Raw genomic sequence first — 15,730 nt, 5'->3', positions numbered from 1 at the left:
GTAATTTAACAAAATTACTCCAATGCAGTTAAAATAGTATTGGAAAACATTTAGGTACGAAATCTAATATAAATTACGAAAGTCCCTCTCCAATAATAATTTGAAAAAAACATAACTAATTAAATACGCTCGAAAAAAAGATAAAATTTATTATACCCACGTTTTTTACCATTTATGGTATTTTGAACATGTGTGCATAATGTACACAATACACATGTTATGTTTGTCTTTCCTAGAACAGTGATTAAACCAGCTCATTACCATTCCCAAAAACCTAGCGTAATTTATAAAACAAATTTAATGATCGGTTTAACAAGTTTAGATAACTAAACAGACTAACCATTGCAGATTTTAACTAAACAGACAAATTTACAATTAGGATAATATAAGTTTATAAAAAGATAAATTTGGTACACTTAAAAAAAATGTAGACATTTCTAACATCAAACTTGTAATTTAGTTAAACAGCTTTTACAAATTAATTAAGTAGTCTAAAACTTTTAGGTGATAAAAATACTGTGTTACATTATATAAAAGAAACTACTTGTTTTTTATGTGTCTCTTGTGTAAATGTTTTTTCTAAATTAGAATGTCCAAATTTTGGCATAAAACATACACCAATATTTTGTTATTTATTTATATTTTAAAAAAATATTAAATATTATGAAAATATAAATATTTATGTATATAATTAAAAAATACTAGATCAATAATTTTAATTTTCGATGTGATCACTTAGCACATAAATCATAAAAAGGCAAAATTCTTATTTGAATCTTTTAAAAAAAATCTGTTTGATATAAAACCCTTTGTTTTTCTGATTTTTGTTGTACCACAATGTTTGGTCCAATGGATTAACTCTTGAACTTAAGGACTATGAATTTGCAAAATGGTGGTAACGTTCGGAAATCCGCTTTGGTATCGTTCTGTGTATGTTTATTTATTCGAAGTAAAACAAAAAAAAAAAACCTATTTACGTTGGCAGCCCCGCCTGAGCCGCCGTCGACGCGACGTCCCGGTGCTGCCGTTGCGCACGTTCGGGACATATTTTAAATAGCTCGGCCGAAGATTTGGATACTCGGGACGCCGCATACACACTCACACGCGCGCTCCCGTTTGAACACTTTGGACGTATCGTGCCGACGTCGGGCACGTGTTCGCGACATCGTATGCAATTACTAATTGCTCGTCCTTTCCGGTGAGACTTCTCTGTTTTGTGTGCGTGCCGGGTGCATTTTGCGTGCGAACAAGTGCGCGTCCCGCTTAGGAGATATCCGAAGTCGTCCGTCTCGGGTGTTAGTTGTGCGCCGCCGATGCGGCAAAGGGGACGGCGGCGGTGTCGGTGACCCCTGCACCTTTCGTCCGTCTACGACGGGTTCGATGCGGCCGATAATAGTATGGCGTCGGTGACCGCGCTGCTGCTGCTGCTGCTGGCCGTCGGCGTAACGGCGGTCAGGAGCGCCCGGGCCGACGTGCTCGGGTACACGGATACGGTGCGGCTAGACCGTCAAGGGCCGCTCAAGGGCTTGCTGACGACGGTGGGAGGCCCCGGCGGTCATCTCGACCAAGTGGAGGTGTACCTGGGCGTGCCGTACGCGTCCCAAGAGCGGTTCATGCCGCCCGGAGCACCTCCCGCGTGGTGTGCTTCTTCGGCTAGCGGTGGCGGCGGCGGCGGCCACGGACACGGTCATTGCCGGCCGCTGTTGGCCGAATACCTGAAACCGGTATGCCCGCAAAAGTTGCCTGAAATAGGAGACGCCGCGGTCGGCGCTAACAAGCGACTGTCGGCCGTCCGGCAGAACTACCTGAAACGCCTGTTGCCGTACTTGGGCAACCAGAGCGAGGATTGCCTGTACCTGAACATATACGCGCCACACGGTCAGTGTCTAATCAATCATATTAGTTGTTGTTATAATTATGAAACTGTAAAAAAAGATCTTGAGCCTTACGTTGGTCTGTTCTTTAAGTGGTTAAGTAGTTAACTATTTTAAGCAAATGTTTTTATTCTACTTCTTTTTTTCGCATCTTCCCGCCTATAGCGGAATCAAAAATCAATAATATGCCAAATGTCTATACTCGGGTAATTACCAATTAAGGACATTGCGCATGTTTGATGTATTCCAATCTATGCCAAGAAGATGACGGAAACTACCCTCTCTGTCCACCTATCTGTCCACAGTCCAATTTACTGATGCTATTAGAATAATCACAATTTTTTTTCAAGCCCAAAAAAATTCGGAATTAAAATAATTAATAAATAATAAAAAGAATAATATTTTTGTCAACCAAATTACGTTCGGTTAGGTAAAACAAATGAATTAAAAACTTATTCCTATTCGACATCGGATGATAAACATGACCAAAAAAAAAAAAATACTTGACTACGTATACAAAAGTTATACACTTCACAAAAAGTAATTTTTATAAAAATAATGAATTGTGTCGTTTTTGAAATTACCGATTAAATGCATTCAAACGAATTAAAGTATAATATGCAAAATGATTTGTCTGATTTTTTGTTCAAGAATCAAATTATCCTATGTTAGTGGATACAACTGATATGTCTTTGTAATAAATTAGTGTCACATAAAACGGTCAAAAAAAAACTGAATACTAAACTTTTTCCTTACTATGTTATGGTACGTCCATTCAAAGCCAATGCATTGTATTATTTTTAAAAAAAGTTGAGTATTTGTGTATACATTTTGTATAATAACGTTATTTTTATGATACCCCAACTAAAAACGAAACATTTCATTTAGCCAATAAGACTTATAATTATTACAATTAAAAAACTAAATCAAATTACCGAAAATATTTTTCTATTATATGGTAAATTACTTGGATAGTTTTTTATATTATATTTAAGACAATCCTGTAATAATTACGCCATAAATTATGAATAGACGTAGATATAAGAATTACTAGTTCAAGTATAAATTGGCTGTGTTGTTTTTATTGGTCACGCGTGCGTTCGACAAAAGCAACACATTTGACTTCTGTGCTGTTTCTAATTCTAAGAGTATTTTTAAATAAAAATAAAACCTACGGTTTACCATGGCGTACTTAACTTTACAAGCAATACTGGAGTCAGGATAATTCATCACGACCACTAAGCTAGATTTATAATGTGCTATTTTCAAGAATCCTTAATTTTGGTTAAAAATTCTAAAGCATCTTCAGGCTATAACATAATGTTATAATACCTTTTGTAGTGTTTGTTTAAAAATTAAAGTTTTTCACGGAAGAGAAAAAACATATTTTTTAAAAACAATTGTTATATATTATCTTTTTTTTCTTCATTAGAGTTGTTACTCATTAGTCACATTCATTTGCCACGTGACAATTCACTCCTTCAACGTTCTCAGCGCGTATTTTTGTCCACAATATCTTTAATAAATAGTATCTCGTTATATAACACAACAAAGAGGGTTTCTTAAATATTGTACCGGGCTTTTTTGTTTTTTATTATATCCCTATTAGACCGTTATTGTGCTGCTTCTCTTATTCAGAACACCGAATGAGCTTATGTTGTGTGTTTTACATGTTTTTTTATCCATAAATTCAAATTTTTTAGAATTTTTAGTTTGTATCTAAGAATTGAGTCATTGAGTTTAAACTAATGACATCAAATAATTTTAAAAAACAATTTACTGTGCATTGTACTTTATCATTAGTATGGAAATACTATAATGATGGGACATGTTTTTTCGTTCTGAGATATCAGCTAGGATCAAACTGGTATATTCTAAAAATTATGTTTAACTTAGAAGCCATGGACTAGTGGCTTGAGTACAAACAACGACCAATCGTACTAGCACGGGAAAAGGTGAACAGAAAACTAGTAAGCAGAACAAATCATAAGAGGAGTTGTAGAAGCAATAGAGAGCAAAGCCAATAACAATATGCTTTAGACTTTCTGTTATTAAACACCACTCGTTGTCAGTATAGGAATCATCGTCAGGTGAAAACGATTATGTGTACACCAACATCTTTGGCGGAAAACGATTTTTTTACTTTTTACTGGATACGGCATAACGAGGTCACCGCAGAGTAGCTGCCATTGTAAGGCAACGCGCCGCGGTCGTGGGCCGCTCGGCTTATTTTTAGTCGCATGTGATTTACGTTGAATCGTATTGCGACAGTGCGACGCCGTCGGTAGTTTCCGGTTTAACATTGTGGATACTTGGGCACGTGTGAGGATCGTCAATGGCCACGGAAATTTCAGCTTGATTTGTATAATATTCAAAATTGAAAAACAAATCGTTGTAAACTTCACACCTAGCTATGAATCGACAAACTCACTTGACAGAACATATTTTGTAGTACGCCTTTCGAACAACTGCCAGTGAGAATTTTGCGGTTTAGGCAAACGGACTCCGCAGATGCGCCAATGTCTGTCTGCCAAGTGCTAACAACCCTTTGCTTGCACATGAAACAGCATTAAGCACAAAATGCCGGTAATTAGTAAAACTGCAGAGCATGTACAGTGTTGTGCAGTTCTCTGCTTTGGCCAAATATAAAAACAATGCAAGAAATACAACTTTTTGGTTTTTAAATTCGCCGACGAAAGCCTAAACAAATTTGTAAAAATGTAGCTGGTAGGTACTTTATTCCTCTCTCGATGAGAGACTAAACATTGACCGAAATTGAAGGACTACGATGATGGTTTGGAGATTACCACGTCTGCTTGGGCAGTTGTCGGGCCGCCTCTATGCGACCAACGCATTCCACTGTGACTCGGCGCACGAGTAAAAGGTGGTTATAATATACCGTGTGTTACATTTAACGACGGCCAAACGATAATTTGTTCAAGACGATAGAGACTTATACACAGGGCCGACATTAATACACCGACTAGACCGTATAATAGGGTGTTTGGCATGGATTGCGGTTTTCGCGGTACAATGTGCGGTTTTCATCACTTGAGCCGTTGCACCGTCGTCGACAAAACGTCGGGAGACATTACTGTTGTTTGGGTTCGAGAAAAGACGTTATGTATAAATATACGGTTTTTTATTTTGTTGTATATAAATGCCAACGGCTTTACACGTGCCATCTGGAGGGACGGACGCGTAGCTCTCCTTCTTCAATAAAGTGCACCGTTGCCGTCGCCGCCGCCACATCATCTCTCTCGCCGTGTCTACTTAGCTTAATGACTCCGGTAAACGACCTCAAGACGCACGTGGTTTTTTCGTGTAACGCTCATCGTTCTCGTAAAATTCTCTCTTTTTTTTTTTTTTAAATATGTTTCACGTTGTATGTTTTTGTTTGTGTTCTGCCGCCAAGCTTAAGGACTTTGTTGTACCTATATTCACGCATCGCCTTAGTAACAAAAAAAGGACTCGGTAATTGCCTGGCCGAGATAATAATATGTGGCCGTTGGCCCGCGTTCAAGACGAGTAAAACACTACGATTCCTATTTCGGTTGTGCGCGTTAACCGTTGCCGACATGCCGTTTGACCGAACAAAGTAAAAATTACTCTGCCCGGCCCGGGGTGGCGCAACCAGAAAGGTCCGGCCAAACAGATAGCATTGATTGGGCCGACTACACCAAACAGGTGCGGCAACGAGATTAGGCGTCGACGACGTTATCGGATTTGATGAGAAACGTTGGCAAACTGTCAGGATAACAAATATTTTGGCATAATAACGTTTAAAAAATAAGAGAACCCAAACACAAGAAGCGGAATAATGTGGCAAAGAACACAAAAATGTATATTTATCTGTTTTTTCTTATTTCTTGATAGTATTCTTCTAATTCTTAATCCGTCCTATTGGTTTTTATAATTATGTATAAAAATTGTATTCTAAGCAATTTCAGTTCACAAGTTCATTAAGTAGTGTAATTTTAAATCAAGTATATGTGTATCAGTCGCAGATTTACTTAAAAAATTTACAGTTAAGACGGATATGTTATTAAAACTACCGAAAATAACATTCTAGTTAACTTTATAATAATTATAAATCAGCGTGAAATGTTTCTAATTTCCTAACTAAAACAAGCCACAAATGACTTAAAATGTATTATACTGTTTTCTTCTTATTCCATCCTTTGTTAATCATTGTAATACATTAATAGTAACTGACATTATGAGCCTGCCTATTTGTTTACATTTTAAAGTTTTACCGATCGCATCAGCAAAAGGATGTGTATTGTACTTACAAATTGTTGTTATGTGAATATCAATTAGGTAACTATCAATACTGTGCGTTTGACCTGACAATGGTAATACACATGTTTGAACTATATAATATTATGCAGTATACATTCAGTTTTGTATTGAAACATATATATTATATTGAGTTTACCATTTCCTGGCAACTGTATTTTTACAATAATGGCAATTATCACATTATGCATTGCTTAAAAACTTAAAACAGCATGCATAAAATATAACGTAAAAGTAACTGACATTGCATTATAAAGCAATATAAGTTTACTTTTATAACAATTACTGATTTTTTGTTATTAAATAGTATAATAACTGAATTCCTACTAGAGGATACCGACAATGAATAATAAAATTTAAATTGGAAAACATTATTTTATCCGATGGGTCGATTTATACTGTGTTTATTTTTGTTAATATAAAATGTATAATAAATGTATTGAATGTAAATTTGCATTATAAAATGTATTTATTTATTTTCTAAAGGACATCATATAATTATTATTATTAAACACTACTAGCCTTTAAAATCTAAATGGTTAAAACGAAAAAGTCAAATCTTTAGCAAGTTATGTTATTAATTTTTTTTTTATTATGATATTATTTTATATACCAGAAAACTTGGAACCGTAAAAAACATCCAAGTAGTGTTGTTACTTAGATAAATATAATTCCTATTTAACTTAAATGATAAATCCATTTAAGTCTTCTGAGTATAAAATGTTGCATCATAATTTTAATACTTATTTACACTTTATATATTCGTATTCAAATTTTAAAATTTCAATTTTAATTGAATAAGATAATAAAAATAAATACATAATTTTTTGACAAATTATAAACGTATATAATCTTATAAACCATTGGCCAATTAAGCAAATTATACAGGTATATTTTTTTAGAAAGCTATACAGCAAAATGAAATAAAAAGATTCGTTAAAAACGGTTATAGTTTAATAAAATAAAGTATTTTCACTCATAAATTGATAATTTTTTGTTGGAGGTACTTAAGTTTATCTTAATGGTTATGTTCTCGTGAGTTTTAAGTATTATTTTGTTGTTGTTGTTGTAGTTACCAGTTTTATACAATTATTACTAGAATACACAACAAAATAAGAAAAATAAAACTCTTAGAATATTTTCACTATAAAAACTAAGTGCCAAGAATTATAATGTATGAGGCGTAGCACTAATGTCTAATATGCATGAAATGTGATTTAAAAAACAAATTTAAATATGTACAATAAAATGTTTCCTACTATTTATAGTTAAAGGATTATTTATATGAAAGCGTCCAGTGCTTGATATTTTTTAACACCTATCATTTTACTTCATACAAATAGAAAAATGTACCGAGGCTGATTTTGTACTTGTCAATCTTGCACATTAGGTGTACACATTTTTTAGCGATTAAATAAAATATACCTATAAAATTCAATATTTTTTTATTATTTACATAGTTTAATTTTATATTATGTCGTTGGTGCGTTTTTAAATTACTTTATAAAGTGAAATTGAATGATAATTAAATGTGTTCTAAACGTAGATTGCCATCTCAACTTTTTGAAGTTGAAAATTTGTATTTAAGCTAATTACATCGAACTTGGCTTCATTACTGTTGTTTTGAGCGTTTTCATTATAACTTTCTGAGAAAAATCCAAATACACTTCGCTGCCAGCGTGGTCGAATTCTTGGTCTTTTACTAAGACTGCGAATATAAAAATAAAACAAGTGTGTTATTTTAATCAAGTGCCGGGCACAGTAAAGACTGGTGCGAATTATTACAATATTTACTTGTTTACCTGGCCTCGCTTATTCGTGTCTATACTTATCTATACAGTATAGTTTACACTTATATTGTGGACTGTACTGCCAAAAATCGGTAAGATCGTCAAAATTCTAATGTTTTGTTTCTTTTTTTTAAAAACCGAGCATTTGCCATCGTTAATTTTCCCTTAATAATCTTAAAATGCCTAATGACTTTATTTTCTTCAGGATAAGGGTACAGAGGATGTAAATATAAAATTATTTTTCTTAATAAAATTAAATATTGTTTGTTTTATGAAAAGATTTGTACACATGTTATTACAAGAAAAGAAAATGTATTCTGAATATTTTATTTTGAATAAATTGCTCAAATAATAGGTTAAGGCTCACTTAACTATGTTATACTTACACTAAATAAGTTTAATTGTATATTATTTGCATGGTTTAATAACTTCGAAATTTCTCGTAGAACTCACTTAACATTTAAAATTTAAATGCTTGTGACCTAAAATTTAATTAATCAATATTGTATAATTGATCATTATAAAAAGTAATAAAATATGTCTTATTTTTTAAGTTGTATACAACTGAAATATTTCCAAAATAGCTAAGCAGCCCGAATAGGTCAGTGGCGTCATATGGGGGGGGGGGCAGGCACGGGCATTTGCCCCACCCCTGATTTTTATGGGCTGGTCAAATTTTCGGTAAGTAAGGCCGTAAATTATCTGTTTTCTTATGCAACCACCTACCTTTAATAATTAACCGTCCGAACTGACTACCAAGTATAATAGGTAAAAAGGTTTATAATATTTGTGTTTTTACTGTTTTGTATCTAAGTGTTTTGGAAAAAAAATGTATATATTTAAATGAGCATTGGGCCGATAAAAATTTTGCCCAGCCCTAAGAAAAACTGAAATGTCGCCTCTGGAATAGGTTAACCATTTCTAGAATGGAGGTTCCCTGACGAATTTGCTATCCGTTACTGGTCACCAGTCTATTGTCAAAATGTGTAATTCCCAAATGTAGTTCATATAATACAAATTACAGAAAAAGGATTAAGAAACTGTAACTATGTATTATCAAAATGTAAACCCGTTTTGTTGGTCACCCCACGTATACTGAAAATAAAATAAATTTTCTTTTTGGCAAGAACTAAATTTTTCACATTTTGAAGATTATTACTTTTACCTCCTTACAATTAAAAGTTTTACCTTTTGTCCTACGTTCATGTTCACTGTTTAATGGTGAAAACAAATTGTTGTTTATATGATGTTTATGTAGATAAGTAATAATATTATAAAATAAATAGAATAAACATTAAACTCTCTGTTGAGACGGTTGTGTTATGGGTATTTATCAGAAATACTATTCATCGACCACATTAAAAAAAACGGTTTTGAGTGTTCACCATTTGTTTACCGTTATAAGACTGTTGTTCCCGAATAACATTGCACAACAATAAATAAACTATTTGAAGGCCCATCGACAGGAAAAGCCAATGTTTACAAGTCCGCTTGAATAAACATACACAAAAAATGGCGTTCAAACATCAATCAAGTTTATTGATATCGTTTCAGTAAAACATCTTTGCGCTGCTGAATAGCATACTGTAAACAGAATAACTACAGATGATTAAAATTACTCATTGTCAACGCAATTATTGTTGATCATAAAATAAATTGCGTGCGCACCAATATCGTTAGCAAAAAAATATCTACCCACAACTGTTACTGTTGCCAAATTTATTGGTATGTAATGAAAATATCCATAATATATATTTATATATATGGACGTTTGACATACAGTTAGTTTGGTTATGATAATAATGTATAGGTAGCCTATATTTTAATTGTAATTGGATGCTTACATAAACATACGATGACAAGTATAACATTTGAGTGACTTTAAATTTCTAGACCTAATAATTTATTTTAATTTTCATGCTTCTGTGGCGGTGTTTTGTATAAATATTAAATAAAACGACTTGTTCCGTTTGTTTCTTTTGTCACTGCTTAAGCTACATACTACAACTTATGTAGTTTAAGAAATTAGGACAAAGGGACTAAAAAAAATCGTATGATTATCTTTTGGCTTATTTCCACTATCCCACGCTTAATATTTCAGTCAAATTTAAAATTATGTTAGTTAGTTGAAAAATGGCTTAGGCGATATGTAAAAATTATCAGAGTAATGTAAAACACTTGCTAACTATAATTAATAGTTTACTGGAATGTTCTAAATAATAATTTATATACAACTTTACTTTTATGTAGCACTAACTCAATAGAAATTAATTTCATTTTTAGTTCCAATAGACAATTATTATTATCAGTTACAGCAAGCTTCTTAAATTTATGATTTTATACTCAAGAGATGCACGTTTTTAAAAAAAAAAGACGCGGTTAATGTTGGATATTGCCCATAAAGAAAAGTTAAAGACTTTAACATACTCATACATGTTACTTTAACATAGATGTTATAATGACATTGAATTATGCATTTTTTCAGTGGAAAATATTTGATCAAACATCACCTATTTAAATAATTAAATAGGCAATAGACAAACTTTTATCTTTAATTGTGTTAATTATTTATAGTATAGTTGATGCGTAAATATTTGTTAAAACTACTTAGTTTCCCGAAACCACAAATCTCTCGAGACGTGTTTTGTATGAAAATAGCTAAGAAACTGCGCTGCAGAAGTTTTAAACTTTATAAAATACCAATTACCATTAGGCATTTTTCTTTGTTATGTTAGTATAAAAATATATATTTTTTATCTCTATGTCTAGTTTTATTGTAAAATGTCTCGAAACTTCTTAATAAATTAATGGGATGACAACACCTTAAGCTAGTATCTATAGAATAGAGATTTTAATTTCATTTTTTCCCTGTTCACAGATTCAAAAAGCGAGATGAACGAAGAAAATGATAACAGCAAACCGATAAAAAAAAGCAAGTACGCTGTGATTATGTTCATTCACGGTGAATCATTTGAATGGAACTCTGGCAATCCGTATGATGGTTCTGTATTGGCTAGTTTTGGGAAAGTTATTTTCGTCACAATTAACTACCGGGTGGGCGTTTTAGGTGAGTCTCTATCTACCTGCTCACGTGATTTTGGTAGCAGGACTGTTGTTTTAATAATGATCATTTGATACCGTTGAAAAAGTATTTAGTTTGGATCGATGTTTTTTGTTATTTTAATGTTGTTTAGGCTTTTTGAAATCAAACGGTGGCGATAATCCGGCCAGTAATTTTGGCCTCTTGGATCAGGTGGCCGCTTTGGAGTGGATCAAGAATAACATACAAGCGTTTGGCGGCAATCCAAATGCGGTAACCGTGATGGGACACGGTACCGGTGCAGCTTGTGCGAATTTCCTTATGATGGCGCCACCAGTCAATAACAACGGTATTTATTTTTAAATCACGAATATACACAAAAACGAAAAAAAATGCTCTGTTAAAATAAGAAAATCTATTTCTAGACATGGGCAAATCGTATATATCTAAATATATCTATATATTTTGACCGTCGTTTGTTTGTGTCATTTTCGTAGACCTCTTTCAGAGAGCTATACTTATGAGCGGTTCAGCGTTGTCCGATTGGGCTTTAGTAAAAAATCCCATTGTCAACATGATCCAAGTGGGCCAGTCGGTGAAATGCGACACCGGAGAAGACGAAATGTTCTTCGACTGTTTGCGCAGGAAACGTTTCACGGATTTGGTTTCGGCCAAAGTATACGCTCCTCCGTTCGCCGCAAAGTTTGGACCAATGGTAGACGGTGTAATGGTTACCAACGAACCGTTGCTATTGCTCAAGGAGCACAAGAGTTTAATGCGTAGGTCCGTGTACGGTGGCGTCATTTTTTTTATAAACGTGACGTTACTGATAAATGTTCTTTTCGGTCGTATTCACAGATATAACGTTCTGATGGGAGTTACAGAATACGAAAGCTATCATTTATTAGACAGCGTATCTTTGGTCCACGGTATGCTAGAAAACGAACAGCACAGCATGTTATTAGACTACATGAAAGCCAAATTTGAGGTAAACAATTAACACGACGACACCCGTTTAAGATTTCATAAAAATATTAACTGTTATACACATAAACGCCCAATAGCTGCTCAAGTGTCAGTGGCTCCTAATAATTTCCAAGTTCTCGGCAAGGTGTGTATTATTTTTGTTTGACAGCTTTTTCCAGATCTCACGTTGACGGCTACACTCGCACAGTATGCGGACCGTGATCGATCTTGGTCTTCGTCGGATGTGTTGGAAAATCGGGACGTCCTATTGGAGATTCTTAGCGATGCCATGGTCTTGGCCCCTTTGAGTCACCTCGCCGATATACAATCAGAAGTCAACGAACACACATATTTTTATGTGTTTACACACCGAAGCTCGTTCAACGAATACGACGTGGTGAGTCTACAATGCCATACTCGTTAAAACTGCATTATATGTAACGATTTTATGTTCATTTAGGCGAAGAAGAGCATCAACGGCGAAGATTTGCCGTACGTCTTAGGCGTTCCACTTGGTGGTAACACAATCCATTTTAAGACTCAGTTCGATCAAAAAGAAAAGCGGTTATCAGAGATGATTATGGCGCATTGGAGCAATTTTGCTAAGACCGGGTGAGTCATCCGATACTCATACCAAACTTCTAACGAAATGTGTCAATAAAATGTTTTAGTGATCCGAGCTTTTCCAAAAGATCTTCACAAGCGGACTGGAAGATGAATGCAAGATGGCCGAAGTACAGCGCTGCAAACCACGCCTATTTAGAGCTAAGTGAGTTTGAAACTTTTTTAGTTTTTGTGCCGATCGCCGTCAGCCATAAAACCGTTAATTCGTGACAAAAATAAATTATAATTGTTTTATTTATTTATTAGATCTAACGACACGGCCAAGGGCTAATTACAGAGTAAATAAATGCAAGTTTTGGAACGTCGATCTTCCACAACGAATTGAAGAAAAACGACAAAAAGACGCCGAACAATCCAAGCTATCGTTACCTTCTATACCGACAAGATTTATACCGCCTTGGACCGAACACGATTCGCCGGTATTTAGCTTTCCCACTCCAATGCCGGACGATCCTAATCATTCCGGAGGATTCCCCGATGATCCTAACCCAGGCGAAGAACCGTCGGCCGAACCATCTGACAAGAGACCTCCGGAAGTCGAAGAGTCATCGTCTTCCGTTGTCGTGTCTTTAATAATAATAATAGGTATTTGTTTTCTGTTGGTAAATATTTGCGCCTTTGGCGGAATATATTACCAAAGAGACAAACTAAGAGTGAGAGAACGACTGTTCAACAATCGATTTCGATGTAACGAAGCCAACACGAGTCGAACATTTGACGACGACGAAAATGACGTTTACACGAAAGCTGAGGACCCAGAACTTGCAGACATTCACAAGTTTGGTAAAAGTGAAGTTTACGATTCGGTCGCGTTGGCCAGCGTTAAACCAGAAGCCATTGGCGGCAAGCGGTTGGGAAAGTGGGCGGAAATTTCTAGGCAGAGAAGTAGCAGCACCGTTACCATGGATCCACATACCAGGGTGAAGGAGTGGATTAACACCGAGATAATACAGAGATATTCTCCGAGAATACTGAGGCGGCAAAGGAGGGAAGAGAAAAAAAGACAGTTGGTGTGTGCCGAAGACCCCGTCGAAGCCACCGAGAAAGTATCGTCTGAACTAAGTCAAGTGAACAAGTCCAGAAATAAAGTACAGTGTTTTTTTTTTAAATCGGTAGGGTTTATTTGAATTTTATAACGTGTTTGTTTTATTACTTAAGGTTTCCGTGGCTATAGACGCTACTCCTGCGGCCAGGACAATAAGTGTTTTGAAACAAACGCCTATAGAGTTAACAAAATCTATGGATGCGATGGCGCATCCTGAACGTGTGGAGATAAAACCATCGCTGTCTTTGGGTTCAATCGGTAGGAATCCCCTTAAGAGGAGCGACGCGATGAACGAATCTGACAATATGTTGTCATCTACAGACACGTTGCACAAGAGCTCTACTAGTATTCAGCTAAAGCCGGCTACAAAAGAGAAAAGGCCGGGAATAAAAGTTGTGCACGGATACTCGAAATCAGAACCAGCCCGTGACACCTTTAAAGAAGTTCTGTATAGTCAAGTGAGTATTTATTTAAGCCGGTTTATTCATTATGAATCTAATCATGTTACTCTAATGTATTATTATGCTGTGATGACAACACCCTGTTGAATTTCTATGATAATCTATAATAAAACTACCATATCAATTAATTGTATATCCATTAAACCAAAAACAATTTTTTAAACTTCATTTGATTTTTTATAATGCACATGTTCATTCCAGATAAAGAAATTATTTTAACGTTTTTTTTAAAAATATTTTAACCACGGTAAAATTCAGAAATATCATACTTTATTAATCTTTAACCATTTTAAATTTATTGGCCACAAGAATCAATACATTTCCCTTGTATTTATGCCTCGTTATATTGCATTACGCTTTGTGACTAAGAACATTTAACTTATTTCGTTTTCCAGGTAAGCAAGCCGAAAGCGACGATGGCGTTATCGAAAAATCCTAGCTTCGAATCGAGTACGCATTATGAAGACATAAACGTCACTTCCAGAGAGTACAACGGAGGGGACTCGTCGAGTGTGGACAGCTTACGGCGGATCAAGTATCCGAAAGTGTTACCGGACTTCCCAAACGATCGGAACTCGGGATCGGCTGACCGACGGCTGTCGTTACCACCGCCCGCGTTCGCCTCCATACCCGAAGGGGGTACGATCAAAATACCACCGCCTCCTCCCCCGCGAATATCGTCGACGTTGGGCCGAAAAAAAGACACGAAGTCCGAGGTGACCGTCATGTTCGCCAAGACACCGACGGTCGCAATACCGGAGGAACATAAGTCGCTTGTCGTGCCGTGCGTCCCTAACAAAGTTTGCCCGCCATCGCTGAAGAAAACATCCATTTCTTCGTCGGCAACCAACAGTAAGAAATCGGAACCCAGAATAGTGATCAAGGCGGGTTCGAAGCAACAGCAACAGCCCAAGAGAGTGAATATACCGCGGGTCGTTCATCCGCAGAACAGCGACAAAAGCAAAAGCAGCGGAGACAGCGGGGACACGGGCACGATTAAAAGGAAGAAGAAGTGAACGTTGCGTTTGTTTTACTGTTACTAATTTTTTTTTTACACGCCTACATGTTTTTTACGTTAATTAATTGTCCTTTAATGTTAAGAATCTACTAAGTTTTGTTATAGTTATGTATAAAGTATACTTAAGTATTTTTTTTTTTTTTTATATACACATTCTGTATGGTCCACCGAGGAATGTTTCCTTTCTTACTACCTCGGTCAGTTGTAATGACATTAAGAATTAGATTATTAACGATAGGTTTTTTTTATATGTATAAAATTCCATACATTTATTTTGTGAATAGAATCGATAATTGTTTGTGTAAACGAACTGCATAAAATTCGTAACCACCATGACCGACATTCGTGAACGTTGTTTTAACTTGTACTTGTAGTTTATTTTGATTAGTTTCAATGAAACGATTCATTTTCTAAAAACAATTTAGAATATTGTATTAATCCGCGTTTAAATTTTACGATCGATTTAGTTTCACATAGGAAAAAACATATAACTGTTTTGTGTTGTATTTTTTGTAAGGAGGATTACAAATGCAACCAAATAAAGACTGTTTTTTAAAAATGAATATCGTGTGTTAACATTTTTAAACATCTGCACCTATCAAACTTATTAGTC

The 15,730-nt window shown here is 35.1% G+C and overlaps 1 protein-coding gene across 1 annotated transcript; it reads left to right on the top strand.

The window, feature by feature from the left end:
• Positions 1 to 1,112: 1,112 nt before the first annotated feature.
• LOC126845425 (neuroligin-4, Y-linked-like) lies at positions 1,113 to 15,680 on the top strand. Its single transcript, XM_050584080.1, has 11 exons — positions 1,113 to 1,878; positions 10,842 to 11,030; positions 11,158 to 11,352; positions 11,501 to 11,786; positions 11,862 to 11,991; positions 12,139 to 12,366; positions 12,430 to 12,581; positions 12,641 to 12,738; positions 12,840 to 13,681; positions 13,752 to 14,096; positions 14,495 to 15,680. The coding sequence occupies exons 1-11, from the start codon at positions 1,398 to 1,400 to the stop codon at positions 15,113 to 15,115; spliced, it is 3,567 nt and encodes a 1,188-aa protein (XP_050440037.1). The 5' UTR covers positions 1,113 to 1,397; the 3' UTR covers positions 15,116 to 15,680.
• Positions 15,681 to 15,730: the final 50 nt, after the last annotated feature.

Source organism: Adelges cooleyi, unplaced genomic scaffold (genome assembly GCF_023614345.1).
Source record: "Adelges cooleyi isolate 19-005CV unplaced genomic scaffold, UGA_ACOO_1.1 ACOO_flye_CR_arks_rails_tigmint_CR_PRNA_108, whole genome shotgun sequence".
Taxonomy (NCBI): domain Eukaryota; kingdom Metazoa; phylum Arthropoda; class Insecta; order Hemiptera; family Adelgidae; genus Adelges; species Adelges cooleyi.
This window is presented reverse-complemented; position numbering and strand designations above follow the sequence as displayed.

Coding starts and splice junctions, on each gene's coding strand:
- LOC126845425 (XM_050584080.1), top strand. CDS start 1,398: ATGGCGTCGGTGACCGCGCTGCTGCTGCTGCTGCTGGCCGTCGGCGTA. Junction 1,879..10,841: donor GAACATATACGCGCCACACG/GTCAGTGTCTAA, acceptor CCCTGTTCACAG/ATTCAAAAAGCGAGATGAAC. Junction 11,992..12,138: donor ACATGAAAGCCAAATTTGAG/GTAAACAATTAA, acceptor TTTGTTTGACAG/CTTTTTCCAGATCTCACGTT.